The following is an 18432-nucleotide window of genomic DNA, read 5'->3' on the forward strand; positions in this document are numbered from 1 at the left end:
GTCTGTAAAACATCACGAATCACCCGCAGCCCAAGTTTGTGTAAAACATCAAGAATCACCCGCATCCCGAGTCTGTGTAAAACATCACGCATTACCCGCAGCCCGAGTCTGTGTAAAACATCACGCAGCACCCGCAGCCCGAGTTTGTAAAACATCATGCATCACCCGCAGCCCGAGTCTGTGTAAAACATCATGCATCACCAGCAGCCCGAGTCTGTGTAAAACATCACGCCTCACCCGCAGCCCGAGCCTGTGTAAAACATCACGCATCACCCGCAGCCCGAGTCTGTGTAAAACATCATGAATCACCCGCAGCCCGAGTCTGTGTAAAACATCACGCATCACCCGCAGCCCGAGTCTGTGTAAAACGTCACGCATCACCCGCAGCCCGAGTCTGTGTAAAACATCACGCATCACCCGCAGCCCAGGTCAGTGTAAAACATCACGCATCACCCGCAGCCCGAGTCTGTGTAAAACATCACGCATCACCCGCAGCCCGAGTCTGTGTAAAACATCACGCATCACCCGCAGCCAGAGTCTGTGTAAAACATCACGCATCACCCGCAGCCCGAGTCTGTGTAAAACATCACACATCACCCGCAGCTCGAGTCTGTGTAAAACATCACGCATCACCCGCAGCCCGAGTCTGTAAAACATCACGCATCACCCGCAGCCTGAGTCTGTAAAACATCATGAATCACCCGCAGCCCGAGTCTGTGTAAAACATCACGCATCACCCGCAGCCCAGGTCAGTGTAAAACATCACGCATCACCCGCAGCCCGAGTCTGTGTAAAACATCATGAATCACCTGCAGCCCGTGTCTGTGTAAAACATCACGCATCACCCGCAGCCCGAGTCTGTGTAAAACATCACGCATCACCAGCAGCCCGAGTCTGTAAAACATCACGCATCACCAGCAGCCCGAGTCTGTGTAAAACATCATGCATCACCCGCAGCCCGAGTCTGTGTAAATCATCACGCATCACCAGCAGCCCGAGTCTGTAAAACATCACGCATCACCCGCAGCCCGAGTCTGTAAAACATCACGCATCACCCGCAGCCCGAGTCTGTGTAAAACATCACGCATCACCCGCAGCCCGAGTCTGTGTAAAACATCACGCATCACCAGCAGCCTGAGTCTGTAAAACATCACGCATCACCAGCAGCCCGAGTCTGTGTAAAACATCACGCATAACCCGCAGCCCGAGTCTGTAAAACATCACGCATCACCAGCAGCCCGAGTCTGTAAAACATCATGCATCACCCGCAGCCCGAGTCTATGTAAAACATCACGCATCACCCGCAGCCCGATTCTGTAAAACATCATGAATAACCCGCAGCCCGAGTCTGTGTAAAACATCACGCTTCACCCGCAGCCCGAGTCTGTGTAAAACATCATGAATCACCCGCAGCTCGAGTCTGCGTAAAACATCATGAATTACCCGCAGACCGAGTCTGTGTAAAACATCACGCATCACACGCAGCCCGAGTCTGTGTAAAACATCATGAATCACCCGCAGCCCGAGTCTGTGTAAAACATCATGAATCACCCGCAGCCCGAGTCTGTGTAAAACATCATGAATCATCCGCAGCCCGAGTCTGTGTAAAACATCATGAATCATCCGCAGCCCTAGTCTGTGTAAAACATCATGAATCACCCGCAGCCCGAGTCTGTGTAAAACATCATGAATCACCCGCAGCCCGAGTCTGTGTAAAACATCACGCATCACCCGCAGCCCGAGTCTGTGTAAAACATCACGAATCACCCGCAGCCCGAGTCTGTGTAAAACATCACGCTTCACCCGCAGCCCGAGTCTGTGTAAAACATCATGAATCACCCGCAGCCCGAGTCTGTGTAAAACATCATGAATCACCCGCAGCCCGAGTCTGTGTAGAACATCACGAATCACCCGCAGCCCGAGTCTGTGTAAAACATCACGCATCACCCGCAGCCAGAGTCTGTGTAAAACATCACGCATCACCCGCAGCCCGAGTCTGTGTAAAACATCACGCATCACCCGCAGCCCGAGTCTGTGTAAAACGTCACGCATCACCTGCAGCCCGAGTCTGTAAAACATCACGCATCACCCGCAGCCTGAGTCTGTAAAACATCATGAATCACCCGCAGCCCGAGTCTGTGTAAAACATCACGCATCACCCGCAGCCCAGGTCAGTGTAAAACATCACGCATCACCCGCAGCCCGAGTCTGTGTAAAACATCACGCATCACCCGCAGCCCGAGTCTGTAAAACATCACGCATCACCAGCAGCCCGAGTCTGTGTAAAACATCATGCATCACCCGCAGCCCGAGTCTATGTAAAACATCACGCATCACCCGTAGCCCGATTCTGTAAAACATCATGAATAACCCGCAGCCCGAGTCTGTGTAAAACATCACGCTTCACCCGCAGCCCGAGTCTGTGTAAAACATCATGAATCACCCGCAGCTCGAGTCTGCGTAAAACATCATGAATTACCCGCAGACCGAGTCTGTGTAAAACATCACGCATCACCCGCAGCCCGAGTTTGTGTAAAACATCATGAATCACCCGCAGCCCGAGTCTGTGTAAAACATCACGAATCACCCGCAGCCCGAGTCTGTGTAAAACATCATGAATCATCCGCAGCCCGAGTCTGTGTAAAACATCATGAATCACCCGCAGCCCGAGTCTGTGTAAAACATCATGAATCACCCGCAGCCCGAGTCTGTGTAAAACATCACGAATCACCCGCAGCCCGAGTCTGTGTAAAACATCACGCTTCACCCGCAGCCCGAGTCTGTGTAAAACATCATGAATCACCCGCAGCCCGAGTCTGTGTAAAACATCATGAATCACCCGCAGCCCAAGTCTGTGTAGAACATCACGAATCACCCACAGCCCGAGCCTGTGTAAAACATCATGAATCACCCGCAGCCCGACTCTGTATAAAACATCATGAATCATCCGCAACCCTAGTCTGTGTAAAACATCATGAATCTCCCGCAGCCCAAGTCTGTGTAAAACATCACGCATCACCCGCAGCCCGATTCTCTGTAAAACATCACGCATCACCCGCAGCCCGAGTCTGTAAAACATCACGCATCACCCGCAGCCCGAGTCTGTAAAACATCATGAATCACCCGCAGCCCGAGTCTGTGTAAAACATCACGCTTCACCCGCAGCCCGAGTCTGTGTAAAACATCATGAATCACCCGCAGCCCGAGTCTGTGTAAAACATCATGAATCACCCGCAGCCCGAGTCTGTGTAAAATATCATGAATCACCCGCATCCCGAGTCTGTGTAAAACATCACGCATCACCCGCAGCCCGAGTCTGTGTAAAACATCATGAATCACCCGCAGCCCGAGTCTGTGTAAAACATCATGAATCTCCCGCAGCCCAAGTCTGCGTAAATCATCATGAATCTCCCGCAGCCCTAGTCTGTGTAAAACATCATGAATCTCCCGCAGCCCGAGTCTGTGTAAAACATCATGAATCACCCGCAGCCCGAGTCTGTGTAAAACATCATGAATCACCCGCAGCCCGAGTCTGTGTAAAACATCATGAATCACCCGCAGCCCGAGTCTGTGTAAAACATCATGAATCACCCGCAGCCCGAGTCTGTGTAAAACATCACGCATCACCCGCAGCCCGAGTCTGTAAAACATCACGCATCACCCGCAGCCCGAGTCTGTAAAACATCATGAATCACCCGCAGCCCGAGTCTGTGTAAAATATCATGAATCACCCGCAGCCCGAGTCTGTGTAAAACATCACGCATCACCCGCAGCCCGAGTCTCTGTAAAACATCACGCATCACCTGCAGCCCGAGTCTGTAAAACATCACGCATCACCCGCAGCCCGAGTCTGTAAAACATCATGAATCACCCGCAGCCCGAGTCTGTGTAAAACATCATGAATCACCCGCAGCCCGAGTCTGTGTAAAATATCATAAATCACCCGCATCCCGAGTCTGTGTAAAACATCACGCATCACCCGCAGCATGAGTCTGTGGAAAACATCATGAATCACCCGCAGCCCGAGTCTGTGTAAAACATCATGAATCTCCCGCAGCCCAAGTCTGTGTAAATCATCATGAATCTCCCGCAGCCCTAGTCTGTGTAAAACATCATGAATCTCCCGCAGCCCGTGTCTGTGTAAAACATCATGAATCACCCGCAACCCGAGTCTGTGTAAAACATCATGAATCACCCGCAGCCCGAGTCTGTGTAAAACATCATGAATCACCCGCAGCCCGAGTCTGTGTAAAACATCATGAATCACCCGCAGCCCGAGTCTGTGTAAAACATCACGCATCCCCCGCAGCCCAAGTCTGTGTAAAACATCATGAATCACCCGCTGCCCGAGTCTGTGTAAAACATCATGAATCTCCCGCAACCCAAGTCTGTGTAAAAGATCATGAATCTCCCGCATCCCTAGTCTGTGTAAAACATCATGAATCTCCTTCAGCCTGAGTCTGTGTAAAACATCATGAATCACCCGCAGCCCGAGTCTGTGTAAAACATCATGAATCACCCGCAGCCCGAGTCTGTGTAAAACATCATGAATCTCCTTCAGCCCGAGTCTGTGTAAAACATCACGCATCACCCGCAGCCCGAGTCTGTGTAAAACATCATGAATCACCCGCAGCCCGATTCTGTGTAAAACATCATGAATCTCCCGCAGCCCAAGTCTGTGTAAAACATCATGAATCTCCCGCAGCCCTAGTCTGTGTAAAACATCATGAATCTCCCGCAGCCCGAGTCTGTGTAAAACATCATGAATCACCCGCAGCCCGAGTCTGTGTAAAACATCATGAATCACCCGCAGCCCGAGTCTGTGTAAAACATCATGAATCACCCGCAGCCCGAGTCTGTGTAAAACATCATGAATCACCCGCAGCCCGAGTCTGTGTAAAACATCACACATCACCCGCAGCCCGAGTCTGTGTAAAACATCATGAATCACCCGCAGCCCGAGTCTGTGTAAAACATCATGAATCATCCGCAGCCCGAGTCTGTGTAAAACATCATGAATCATCCGCAGCCCGAGTCTGTGTAAAAAGATTAACTAGCCATTGTGATACTCAGTTTTGCTTTGTCAATATTTAGGTTTAACAGATGGAAAGATGAATTCTTGCTGTACTGTCGTTACATTAACACAGTACCTGTGGGTGTCCTTCTGCATGTTTCGTCTGCTCCCCACCAGCTGAAGCAGTCTGCCCATGGCAAGGGGGACTGGAAGGAGGCAAACAGGTAGAACAGGCTGTAGGCGATGATGCAATTGTAAGAAATGTTGAAAAACATAACCACAATTACCATAGTGATCCCCACTCCTTAAAAGAGAAAACAAGGTTCTGATTATTAACTTAATGTAATGTATAGCAAACTCAATATAACACATTGTGTGACATCATAGTTGTGGATGCTGCTCTGGTTTTCTTGTCTCTCAAGACCAATATTATTGGTTCATTTCACTTGTTACATGGGAAACTTACAACATAAACATTACATCATCTGAAACTTGTGCTAACTGGAGGCTTTGCATCACTTGAGTTCAGTTGATGGTAAAGGAGACTTTTGTTTCTAAAACAGACAATGCTAAAAAGAGGCAACGAGTCAGACTGCATCCGTGCTTCCCTGGAAGGTTGGCATCCTATTACTATTGCACTAGGTGGCCACCCACAATGGCCAATGTCTCCCTCCCAACTATGCCCAAGCCCCCTCAAAGCAGCGCAATCAGTGAAGCCTTTTCTGACTGTTTCAGTACCCAAGGCTTTCAAAGCACACTGCTTCAAGCCCCCATTCAAATGCTCACGAGGGTTTATAGACTGTGTACATTGGTCCCTCTCCTCTGAGACCAGCACAAGCTTTAGGTTAGGTTCTGTTTTTGATGATTTCTAGGCCAGGATTAAACTGAATGGACAGGCAGACACAAGGGACTACAAATGCTGGAATCTGGAGATTGTGGAACAATGTAAAGGAAGTGGAAACTGGGAAAATTGGACTTTTTAAAGGAAAAAGTAACCTAAAAGGCAGCAATAAATGTTGCAAGAGGAAATGGAAATAATTAATGCAAAGAATGTCAAATTTAGAATTAATATGTTCAAAGCAAGGTAAGGGAAATTGGAATAATTGGTCCAATACTTTAGACTTGGCCATGCCTTTACTACTTTGGATGATGCGCTATACTCGGTGTGTTTTTGAATGTACATTTTTAATAATCTTTATAGCTTTCAATGAATGTTGATATTTTCCATGGGTGAGGTGTGTGTAGCTGCAGGGGTTGGGGTAGGGTGGAGAGGGCAGAAACAACTAAACTTCCTGAACTTCTTTTTGGAGTTAAATGGCAAATCAACCCATGACATAAAGGGGCATGGGGATTTTTCTCTGACAATAATTACTGTTAATTACTAATTATGTAATGGTTTTACAATTTTAAAAATCAAGGATGGCACGTTTGGTGCAGCAGTTAGCACAACGTCAGCGACCAGGGTTCGAATCCTGCACTGTCTGTAAGGTGTTTGTACGTGTCTCCCCATATTTGCTAGGGTTTTCCTGGGGGCTCCAGTTTTTGTCCACCTTTTAAAACGTGCCAGGGGTTCTAGGTCAATTGGGTGTAAATTGGTGGCACGGACTCATGGGCTGAAATGGCCTGTTTCCATGCTTTATATCTACATTTAATTTAAATTTAAGGATTATGTTGAAATGCTGGTGAGGAACCTTACAAAATGTGGCTGATCTAACCTACTCAGTGGGCTGGCCATGAACTCTGATCATCCATTGGCCTTCTGACTGGTGGACCTTGATCATTACATTGGAGTGGCATCTTGGTTTGCTCAATCATAGGATAATTGAGCCTGACTTTCTCCCCTGTTATGCCCCTTAAAATCTTAAATACATCTATCAGGCCAATCTTTATCCTCTTTTGCTTATCTCCATGACTGGTTTTCCAATCAAGACAGCACCCCATTGAATATCCTCTGCAAGCTCTCATGTACAAGCACATCCTTCCAGCAGTCTGCTGACCAGAACACAGTATTCCAAGTGCAGTACCACCAATGTTTTGTACATTTGCAACAGCATGATAGAGGTGTATAAGATGATGAGAGGTATTGATTGTGGGGGTGGTCAGAGGCTTTTTCCAGGGCTGAAATGGCTGGCACGAGAGGTGCTTGGGAGTAAGTATAGGGGGGGAGATATGAGAGTTAGGATTTTCTCACTCATAGTGCTGGAATATGCTGTCGGCAACAGTGGTGGAGGCTGATACAAAGTTCAGTTATATGGCTAGAGCACATAGATGACATCACATACAAATCTTGAGATTCTTTTTCCTGAACGCTAGGCAGAGTTCCTATCTGTTGATAATCCAAAATACTGTACTTAAAGAAAAGATACATATACAAAAGGGTGAAATGAAAACAAAGAAATGTAAACAAGCTGACTGTGTAACACAGAGAAAAAATACAGTAATAAACAATGTGCAAAGAGTCTTTAAATGAGCCACTGACTGAATTTGTTGTTTAGGACTGTGATGGAGGAGGGGTCAGCAACTATTCCTCATCCTGGTTGTACAACTCCTATGGCACCTACACCTCTTTCCTGATGGCAGCAGCAAGAACAGAGCATGTCCTAGGTGGTCTGGAACCTTGAGGATTGCAGCTGCTCCCCAACAGCAGATGTCCTGGGCTGTGTCCACTACCTTTTGCAAGGCTTTCTGCTCAGTGGTATTGCTGCCCCCATTATCAGGCCATAGTGCAGCTGGTCAACACACTTTCCATGACACATCTGTAGATGTTTGCCAAGGTTTTTGATGTCATACCAAACCTCCACAAACTCCTGAGGAAGTAAAGGCACCAATGTGCTTTCTTCGTGATGGTAATTAGAATGATCGATCCAGGGAGGTTCCTCTGAGATAGTGACTCCCAGGAATTTAAATTTGCTCACCCTCTTCACTGTGATCCCCAATGATCACTGGATTATACACCTCTGATTTTCCCTTCCTTGGTTTTGGTGCCATTGAGTGTGAGGTTGTTGTTAGTGCTCCATTTAAGCCAAGTTTTCAATCTCCCTCCTGTATAACTCATCGTCCCTTTTTACATAACCCACTACCATGGCATTGTCAGCAAATTTGTAGATGGTGTTGTTATTACAAAGCCACATAGTAATAGGTGTAAGGTGAGTAGAGCAGGGGGCTACTAAGTACTCAGCCCTGTGGTGCTCCGGTACTCTTGGAGATTGTTGGAGGAGATGATCTTGCCAATCTGCACAAATTAGGGTCTGGAAATGAGGATATCAGGATTCAATTACACAGTGGGGGCATGGAGGCCCCAAGTCTTGGAGTGTGCTGATCAGTTTTGGGGGGATTGTAGTGTTTAATGCTGACCTGTAGTCAATAAAGAGTATCCTGATGTATGCTGTGTCTTTGCTCTCCAGGTGTTCCAGGGATTTGTGTAGAGCAGGTGAGATGGCATCTGCGGTTGCTGAGGTGAGGGAAATTGGAACGGATCCATGCTGCCACTCAGCCAGTAGCTGATATGCTTCAACACTAGCTTCTCAAAACACTTCATCACTGTGGATGTGAGTGTCACTAGACAATAATACAGTAGGATGTGTTGGATAGGTACATGGAATTGAGAAAAATGCAGTGTTATCCAGCAGGAAATTTTTAGGCAGATGTTAAAGTAGGTTATTCAGTTGGTACATACATCACTGTGAGCAGAAGGGCCCTAAAATTGTGCTTTAGATTTTTATATCCTATGTTCTATCATTATAGATTTTTATATCATGTGCCTTCTTCATCACTCTATCTATTTATGATGCAGCTTTCAGTGAACTATGGGCTTGGAACCCAGGTCTTTCTGCCCTACCAGATACTGCTTGTCTTTCTCCATTTGTCTTCCCAAATGCATTATCTGGCCCATTGAAATTAAATTCCATCTGCTGACACTCAAAGCAACTTTCCAATTGATCTACAGGGTGTTCATCTCAACCTCTGCTAGGTTGATAGTTTCATAATAACCTTGTAACATTGGTACAGCTTTCCAGATGTTAATACAACCACGGCTGGCAAACTGCCCCAAGGCTGATTCCAAGAAAAACATCGGCATCCCAGCGACTGCCAGCATGAGTATGTAGGGAATTAAAAACACACCTGGAAAATATAATGGAGAATTTTAGAGGACAGAGAAAGCATTTTTAGGAAAAAGAATGCATATGACCTGAACCTTCCTTATGACCACCCCTCCTGAGTATTGGTCCCATTTGCTGTGTTTGTCCCATGTCCTTCTACTCTTTTCAATCCATGTACTTTTCCAAATGTCTTCTGAACATTGTAATTGTAGCCATCGCTACCACTTCCTCTGACAGCTGTTCTGAATCCCCTGTGCTGACAGTAGACCAGGCCCCTGGTGTTGGCAGCATAATGGTATACAGACCAACAGAGGTGGCCTCAGAAGACCTCTCAATATAGAGCAGGTTATTGGAGAGCATTTTTCTGGCTGACACACTTTCCATCACCTTGCTTGTGACTGAGAGCAAACAAATGTCACTGTAGATGCTGGGAAACTGGAGCATCACACAAAAGGCTGGAGTTATCCTGCGTTTTGAGTTATTGAGTGTAGGCTGCTGATGTGGTTATCAGCCGGCTTGAATTTCTCTTGCTTTATAAGGTGGAATGAGCCAGGGTATTCATCCACATTGTCTACCATGTGTCAGTGCTGTCCCTTGTTGGAACAGCTCTGCCAGAGGCAAGGCTAATTCTAGAGCACAGGTGTGACGTCTGCCCAGCATTATTCTAGTCCCACAGCCTTTGCTGTGCCCAGTGATCTGAACTACTTCTTCAAAGCATGTGGTGAATTGAATACTTCAATCCATCTTGTAGCTTGGGATTCTGAGGACAGTAGTGCTCAAAGAAGCTGAAATCCAGCACTGAGGTGCGATTTCTGTCCATGACATCAAGGCAGAAACAGCCAGCCCAGGTGAAACCAATTAACAGGAACAGAAGGAGATTATTCCCTCGCTGCAGTCAAACCCAATATAAAAAATGGCTCTGGTTGTTCATACTTGATCATTGGTCAAAGGACATTGCTGCAGGATTTCCTCACCAACTCATCTCCCTGAGCTTCTTCACCAAAACCCTCCCCTCCAATACAAGTTCGCAAGTGGCTGGGACATGTCCAGTTCTGGTCTGAACTGCTCAGATAAGTTCATGGATGGCACTCCACCCAGCAGTCCCCCCCTCCATCTGCCAAGGCCCAGGCAGTTTGATATTAAAATATAGTCTGAAAGATCTCACTCTGACTGCAAAGTATCTTCACATTGCCGCAAAAAAACACACCTCAGGAAAAGATGTACAGTTTCAAGTTAACATACATAACATAACATAACATAATAACATAACAATTACAGCACGGAAACAGGCCATTAGGCCCTTCTAGTCCGCACCGAACCAAACACCCCTTTCTAGTCCCACCTCCCTGCACAATGCCCATAACCCTCCATCTTCTTCTCATCCATATACCTGTCCAACCTTTTCTTAAATAATACAATTGACTCCGCCGCCACTATTTCTCCCGGAAGCTCATTCCACACGGCTACCACTCTCTGAGTAAAGAAGTTCCCCCTCATGTTACCTCTAAACCTCTGCCCCTTAATTCTTAACTCATGTCCTCTTGTTTTAATCTTTCCTCCTCTTAACGGAAATAGTCTATCCACATCCACTCTGTCTATCCCTTTCATAATCTTAAATACTTCTATCAAATCCCCTCTCAACCTTCTACGCTCCAAAGAATAAAGACCTAATCTGTCCAATCTCTCCCTATACTCTAGATGCTTAAACCCAGGTAACATTCTGGTAAACCTTCTCTGCACTCTCTCCACTCTGTTTATATCCTTCCTATAATTAGGTGACCAGAACTGCACACAGAACTCCAAATTAGGCCACACCAACGTCTTATACAATCTCAACATCACCTCCCAACTCCTATATTCCATGCAATGATTGATAAAGGCCAGCATACTAAAAGCCTTCTTCACCACCCTATTCACGTGAGTTTCTACCTTCAGGGAACGATGTACCGTTACTCCTAAATCTTTCTGCTCTTCTGTATTCATCAATGCTCTCCAATTTACCACGTATGTCCTATTCTGATTCTTCTTACCAAAATGAAGCACCTCACACTTATCAGCATTAAATTCCATCTGCCATTTTTCAGCCCACTTTTCTAAGCAGCCCAAATCCCTCTGCAATCCTTGAAAACCTTCTTCATTATCCACTATTCCACCTATCTTAGTATCGTCTGCATATTTACTAATCTAATTCACCACCCCATCATCTAGATCATTAATGTATATAACGAACAACAATGGGCCCAATACAGATCCTTGAGGCACACCACTGGTCACCGGCCTCCAACCTGACAGACCACTACCACTCTCTGGCCTCTCCCTTTCAGCCAATGTTCAATCCATTTGACTATCTCAAAATTTATTCCTTCCTAACTAACCTTCCATGTGGTACCTTATTGAAGGCCTTACTGAAGTCCATATAGACAACATCCACTGCGCTACCCTCATCCACATTCCTAGTCACCTCTTCAAAAAATTCAATCAGATTGGTCAAACATGACCTTCCTCCCACAAATCCATGTTGAGTGCTCCTGATCAGACCCTGTCTATCCAGATGTTTATAAGTACTATCTCTAAGAATTTTCTCCATTAATTTACCTACCACAGACGTCAAACTTACAGGCCGATAGTTGCCAGGCTTCCTCCTTGAACCCTTTTTAAATAACGGAACCACATGCGCAATGCGCCAATCCTCCGGCACTATCCCCATATCTAATGACATTTGGAAAATTACTGCCAGAGCCTCTGCTATTTCCTCCTTCACTTCTCTCAATGTCCTGGGGAAGATCCCGCCTGGTCCCGGAGACTTATCCACCTTTATATTCTTCAAAAGCCTTAAAACTACACCTTTTGTAATCTCTATATTCCCCATATTTACCCAATTTGCTTTTTTTATTAATTTTGTAACCATTTTTATGAGTCCACATTATTACTTGACATATAATAATTAGCATTCCTTTAAATTTAATGTTATTTATAAAGCAATGAATGGATTCCTTCACTTCTGCCTATCCCTCTTGTGCAATATAGGATTTCTTCAGTACCTCCTCCATTCTTGTATGCCAAGTAAGGGAATCTCCACACGTTGCCCAGACCCACAGCAGAGCCGATCACTGACAGCAGATAGTCAGTCTTCGAGGACCAACTTATTCGCTCCACAGTTTTGCCTTTTTTACCCACGTATCCCTCAGTGACAGTCTGGGGAAGGAGAGAGGAAATAACCCACCTGGTTAGACTTTGTGAGATGTGAACTCTATAGGGAAGGAGGACTTTTTTTTAAAACAGTAAACTACAAAACTATTGCAGACGTCAAAAAATCTGAGATAAAAATAGAAATTACTGGAGATACTCAAGTTACTTATAATCTAGCTGTGCATATACAAGCAGACAGTCAAATAGCATCTGTGGAGGGAGAAACATTAATATTTTGAGTGAATGAGCTTTGAAAAGACTCTGGGGTCTTGTCAGAGATTTTAATAAAAAATAATTTTAAGATGCAGAGATAAAGATGAGAGTTCTCAAGGAGAGGGCAATAACAGCTGAAGGAAGGAGAGATCAAATGATAAGAGGGACCTAAACAATAGACAGTAGTGGAGGAGGGTAAAACAAGGATTACAACATCTACAGAAGGAAAAAATGTCACTGAAATACAAATGCTGTTTATCTGAATTATTGAATTGTTACTCAGCATGAAAGAGAGCAGGGGCCCAGTGGAAAGAATTCCTGTTTACATTGAGCTTCTGTGGAAGGGAGGAGGAGACCAAGGACAGACAGTGCACACTGGGTGTGAGATGGGAGTTAAAGAGAAAAGCAAACTGAAGCTCAATGTCACACCTGTTGGCTGAAAGGAAGTGAGCAAAGCGATAATCCTCTCTGCCGAAGAAGCTAAACAGGTTGAGTTTTTAAAAAAAGTGATCAATATTTTGGGTTGGAACCCTTGGTCAAAACTAGGCCCAAGATTCTGGCCATACTTTTTAATATCACTCCACCTACGGAGTTCCTGCAGCAGATTGTTTTTAGCTCCAGTTTCCAGCATTTGCAGTTCTTCATGTCTTATGACCACACTAACCTCATTGTTTCCCCCTGGTGTAGAGAGGCCACTTTGTAAGCAGTGGATACAGAACTGGAAAGGGTAGAAGTGAATTGTTGTTTCACACCATAAGGGAACTTGGGACCTGAGTGATGGTTGCTCAGGAAGGTGTTGAGAGAAGTTGACATGATGTCAGTGGAAATGAAGGAATGCATTAGGATATCATGGAGGAAATGATCCCTTCAGAATGCAGAAAGGAGAGGGGAAGGAAATCGAATCATGTGGTGGTATCTCACTGAAGGGGTAGGTAAGTTACAAAGAGAATGGGAGGCCGATTCATGGAGTGTTCAAACCTGATTCTACTCTGAGAACAAAGGTATGGAGAAGGGACAGACAGGGGTGTCGATCCTAACAGCTACAGCAGAGCAGAATTCATAATAGAGGAGGTATAGTGGAGGAGATAGGCGACTAGGCAGTGACAGAGATGGAGAACTCAGGAGAATGGAATTCTTTGTAGAAAGCAGGCAGTGAGAAGTGTAGACAATGTGTTTGTGAAAGACTGGGAAATTTTTGGGAAAATTGGCAGTTGGCCTTTACCCTGGAACAAAGGTTGAGAAGTCAAGAATGGGAGTAAAATATTCAGAAACCCAGGGAATTGGTAACAAAAATAATGAAATCAGTTTCAGCTTAAGAACAGGAAGTGATGTCAAATGGATTATGAGATGAAAGAGAAGAATGGGGTAGACTAACAAGGAATGCTCGACCAAATCTGTAAACACACAAATATTGCTCGGAATTCTATGGGTTCCCTGAGCAATCACTCTTATTCAGAGGAAGTAAATGCAATCAAAAGAGGAGTTATTCAATGCAAAGTTTCAGGCAAGGAGCATTCGGGGGAATGAAAAAGCTGATAGCCTCTATGTTCCAGGGACGTGAAGGACTTCCAAATTAAGGTGAGTAGAAGAAAGTTTCCAGGAGATGCCAGAGTTAATTTTTTTTTATTCAGAGGGTGGTGGGTGCCAGGAATGCCTTGCCAGGATGGTGTAAGCTGATTCAATCGGAAGACGGAAGGTTCACGAATGTAAGAAACACCTTGACCCCACAGAGGTCAGTAATCTATAGCTTCTACAATACATAACAAAAATGTCCGAAATAATCCTAAAGCTGCTTGTTGATTTTGGTCAAATACTCACTGTCGCATTCATTTTTGGGCAATGATGAACGATTCTTCAATATGGTAAAGGGTCCTTTAAGAGGCCTCTTTGCATTGAAATTTAGCATTCAGATTCTGATTATAGATTCCACTTCAGGAAACACTTCCTCCACCGTTAGACGCCAGAGTAACACAGTGTCAGAAAGTAGTGGAGTCGAAGGCATGGTGACATCCAAAGTCCAAGAGTTTAAATATTGTTATTCATTGGTCAACTATTTTTTTAGGTTCTACATATTAGATTTAAAGTGCTCACTGTCAAAATGCAACTATTATGCAACAACAGATTTACTATTTTTAAAGCAGATGCTCAGAAAAGCTGCTCAAGAACGGTGTAATCTTATTGCACAACTGCCTTTCTCTTAAAAAGGCAATCTGGTGGAATGAGTGAAACATGCAAGTCTGCATATGCTGTGGTTATAGTAAAAATGCAAAAACTCAGGAACTCAGCAGGTTACGTGGAGTCCAGAGAAGGTAAAGATGTATAACCATCCTTTCAGGCCAAGCCCTTCGTCGAGGTATGAGCAAAGGTCAGGCAGGTGTCTGAATTAAAAGCCTAGGAGTGGAGGAGGAGAGAAAGGACAGGGAGAGGAGAAGGCTGACAGGCAAAAGGCAAGTATTGGACATGGGAATAAGGCTAGGAGAGGAAAGGTGGGAATTCATCGGGGAGGTGGCGAGTCTGTGAATGCAGAGCTGGAGGAATGGAAAGAGGGAAAAGGAAAGAGAGAGAGAGAGAGAGCTAAAGGAAAGGAGACAAAAGCCGCTTTCAGATGGCCAGAATATCCGACTGTAAAGCCGCCTATTCTATCCCAATGCAGCTGTTGGATGGCCACCTGAATGTGGAGAACCCGGCTGGAGCACTTACCTAACCCTCGGGGAGGTATATTCTCCGGCTCGGAGTATCCCCTGTTGCACCTGAATGCAGCATCGTGAATGCAGCCTTGCAAGACACAATTTAATATAAGATATTTAATATAAGATTTAATATCGTATTAAATATTGTTTCTCTTGTAATCAGTTAGGTAAGAATTTAACAACAGCACCTTACATTTAGTTAGTAATTTTAATGTTGCAAAGTGTTTATTCGGTTTAAAAAAAAACTACTTTTGGGCATTAGATTATGTGGTGCACTGTTAGCCAGAATCAGACACACACAAAGATAAAGACTGTACAACAGGCTTTAATCCACAAAGACTTCTACAGAGCCAGGCTGGCTGTGGCTGCAGCAACTCTGAGTGAGGCCTCTGGAGGCCGGCGCAGGCTTATATCCCGGAGGGTGATTGACACCCGACCGGGTGGTGCTTGATCCATTCAGGCCGACTGATTGACAGCCGGCCAGGTGTTGTCCAGTCCCCTTACACTCCTGCAGGTACAGAGGTTGCCCCCTGCAGTAGGCCGGTGGTGTACCACCACAGATTACATAACCAAAAACTCGGTAAAAAATAGTACATTGCTTCCAAAACTCAGAACCTTGACAGCTGAAGGCAGGGCTGCCAAAGTTGGCACAATTAAATGCTGACATAAATAAGAGGTCAAAATTAAAGGTTTGAAAATATTTCAAAAGAGATACAGGGCTTGGAGAAGGGAAGGAAACACAGCAGTGACTACAGCTACAGTCCACAGGAGTTGCATTCGCTCACTGACAGCTGCACTCCCCCAGCTGCATCTGCCGAAGCATTATCTGCATCCGAGCACCTGAAAGCAACTATAGAGATAAGAGGATGGGGAGGGGGTGGAACACAGGGGAGGAGGGAGGGGATAATGGAAATTGGAGATGTTAATGCCATCTTGTTGGAGGAGGCCTTGATGCAATATGAGGTGTTGTACCTCCAATTTGCAGGTGGTCCAATCTAGCAGTACATGAGACCATGGACAGATAAGTCAGCATGGGAATGGGGTGGGAAATGGGTGGCCACTGGGAAATCCCCACTGAGAATTGACCCGCTTCATTCCCATGCTGACATCTGCAAGTGTGAATCAACATTCTCATATTCTGTCAGGGCACCATCCAAACAGATGGCATTGATATAGACCACCAGTTTCAGATAGCTGCCTGCCCCCCCCTCCCCAGCTTTTCCATTCCTTCATCCCTATGTCTCCTTCTCTCTCTTTCTCTCTCTCTCTCTCTTCCCCATTCCCTCTGTCTCCTTTCCTCTAGCTCTGCATTCCATCCCACTCACTCAATTCTCACCTTTACTCTGCTGTCCTCCCATCCATGTCCAATGATGGCGCTTTGCCTGTTGACCCTGCCCTTTCATTCCCTCCTCCCTCAACCTTTTAATACAGGTGCCCAACTGCTTTTTGCTCCATATCTTGAAGAAGGGCTCATTCCAAAATGTGAGTTATATATCTTTACCTCCTAGGGATGGTACAAGAGTTCCTCCAGCATTTTTGTGGTTTTACTGGTAGAATGAGCAGTATGTTTAAAAATAATCAATAATCTACTAAAGTCTACCCAACCATGCAATAATTTTAAACCCTCTTACTCTATAAAGAATAGTGGAAATTAACCATGGATCATATTTATTACTCATGTAACATATTGTGCAGGGAGAGGCAATGTCTACTCAATCTTTCTATGTTTAAGTCTTTGCTACATCTCTCTCACACAAATGTTTGAGACATTGCATTGAATATAATTGAGCAAGGTGATTCATTTAAAGTTTATTTGTCATAAAGTAATAATGGTTCTTCTGTGAGAAGACCAATAAGTTATGTCTAATATTCAATCAGCTATATAAAGATCACACTTTCCAGAGAATTGTTATAATGAAGAAAAAAATCAATTAGAACCAAGCCAATGCATCATCATAACTCTGTTATGGGGTTCATTTAGGACCCTGATGGGTGCAGGTTAGAAACTGTCTTCAGTTGGTGCACATTTGCACAGTCTTTAATCTTCTCTCTGATGAGAGAAGGGAGAGAGGAAAATATATCCAAGGGGTGATGGTATGTTGGTGGCTTCTCCCTGGCAGTGGGAGATGTAAGTGGAGTCTACGGCGAGGAGGGAACTTTGTGTGATGTTCTGAGCTGAATTCTCCATCGATAGGCCGTTACTTGAGTAGGGCAGTCCTGCCCAACATTGTAGTGCATCCAGAAAGTAGGCTTTCAAATAGGTGCCCCTGTAGATGTTGTTGAGGGACAAGGGGGACATGTCAAATGTCCTTGATCTTCTAAGGAAGTGGAAGTGTAGGTGTCTTTTCTTGACTGTCGGGTCAACATCGTATGCAGGCTGCAAGTAGGGTGATCACTTATGCAGAAACAGCCATTCTCAAAACAATTGAGGGTTATGAGTGCAGGAGAAGGATCCGGCCTTTGAGGTTGGCTATAGAGTCTAGGCCATGGATTCATGTCAATTGTAAAATTTGACCAAGTATAAATAGTTGTCATTGGTGTCAGAGCGTCTAATATCAGTCAGCATTAGACAGACAGCTGTGAGCATTAATCTGTGCAATGTACATTTCAGTTCCTTGAGCCGGAGGTTGGAGCTTCCGGTCCAAAACATAAACATCATTGAGCAAACCATAGTGGGTGAGCATCAAAGTTTCACTAGACTTGTTGCAGGGATCGTGGGTTTGCTGACGCTGAATAGATTTACTAGATGGGCAGAATTTTCTGGATTGGAGAATGAGAGGAGATTTCATTCAAAGTTACAAACTTCTTAGTGGGGTCCAGAGGATGGATGGAGAGAAGATCTGGCTGACTGAGGAGTCTAGAACCAAAGATCAGAATCTCAGAATGCAGGACAGGCTGATTTGAATGAAATAAGAAATGTCTTCACTCAGCAAGTGGTGAATCTTGGAATTATCTGCGGAAGCATGATTCATTCACATCTGAGATTGATCATTTTCTGACTTTTTTTTAAAAAAAGGAATTGAGGGACATGGAGGTAGTATTGAAGAATCACACTATTCTTCCTAAAGAGCAGAACAGGTTAAAAGGGAAGAATGAGTAACTTTGCTCCTGTATTTAGAACACAGAAAATTACATAAGAATGTAAGAATTAGGAGCAGGTCATCTGTCGCATCGAGCCTGCTCTGCCATTCAATGAGATCGTGGCTGATCTCCACTTACTTGCCTT

At 45.0% G+C, this 18432-nt stretch overlaps 1 protein-coding gene across 2 annotated transcripts in view; it reads right to left on the minus strand.

The window, feature by feature from the left end:
* LOC138740680 (sodium- and chloride-dependent neutral and basic amino acid transporter B(0+)-like) overlaps positions 1-14498 on the minus strand; it is a 129933-nt gene extending 115435 nt beyond the window's left edge. The window contains exons 1-4 of one of the 2 annotated variants that reach the window (XM_069893668.1): positions 14335-14498; positions 12156-12309; positions 9005-9136; positions 5151-5318 (exon numbers count right to left, since the gene is read on the minus strand). In XM_069893668.1, coding sequence (XP_069749769.1) covers positions 5151-5318; positions 9005-9136; positions 12156-12309; positions 14335-14346 — 466 coding nt within the window. In that variant the 5' untranslated portion in view covers positions 14347-14498. The remainder of the gene's footprint in view (positions 1-5150; positions 5319-9004; positions 9137-12155; positions 12310-14334) is intronic. The other variant, XM_069893669.1, reaches the window with a different exon arrangement.
* Positions 14499-18432: the final 3934 nt, after the last annotated feature.

The sequence above is a fragment of the Narcine bancroftii genome, chromosome 8 (assembly GCF_036971445.1).
Source record: "Narcine bancroftii isolate sNarBan1 chromosome 8, sNarBan1.hap1, whole genome shotgun sequence".
Taxonomy (NCBI): domain Eukaryota; kingdom Metazoa; phylum Chordata; class Chondrichthyes; order Torpediniformes; family Narcinidae; genus Narcine; species Narcine bancroftii.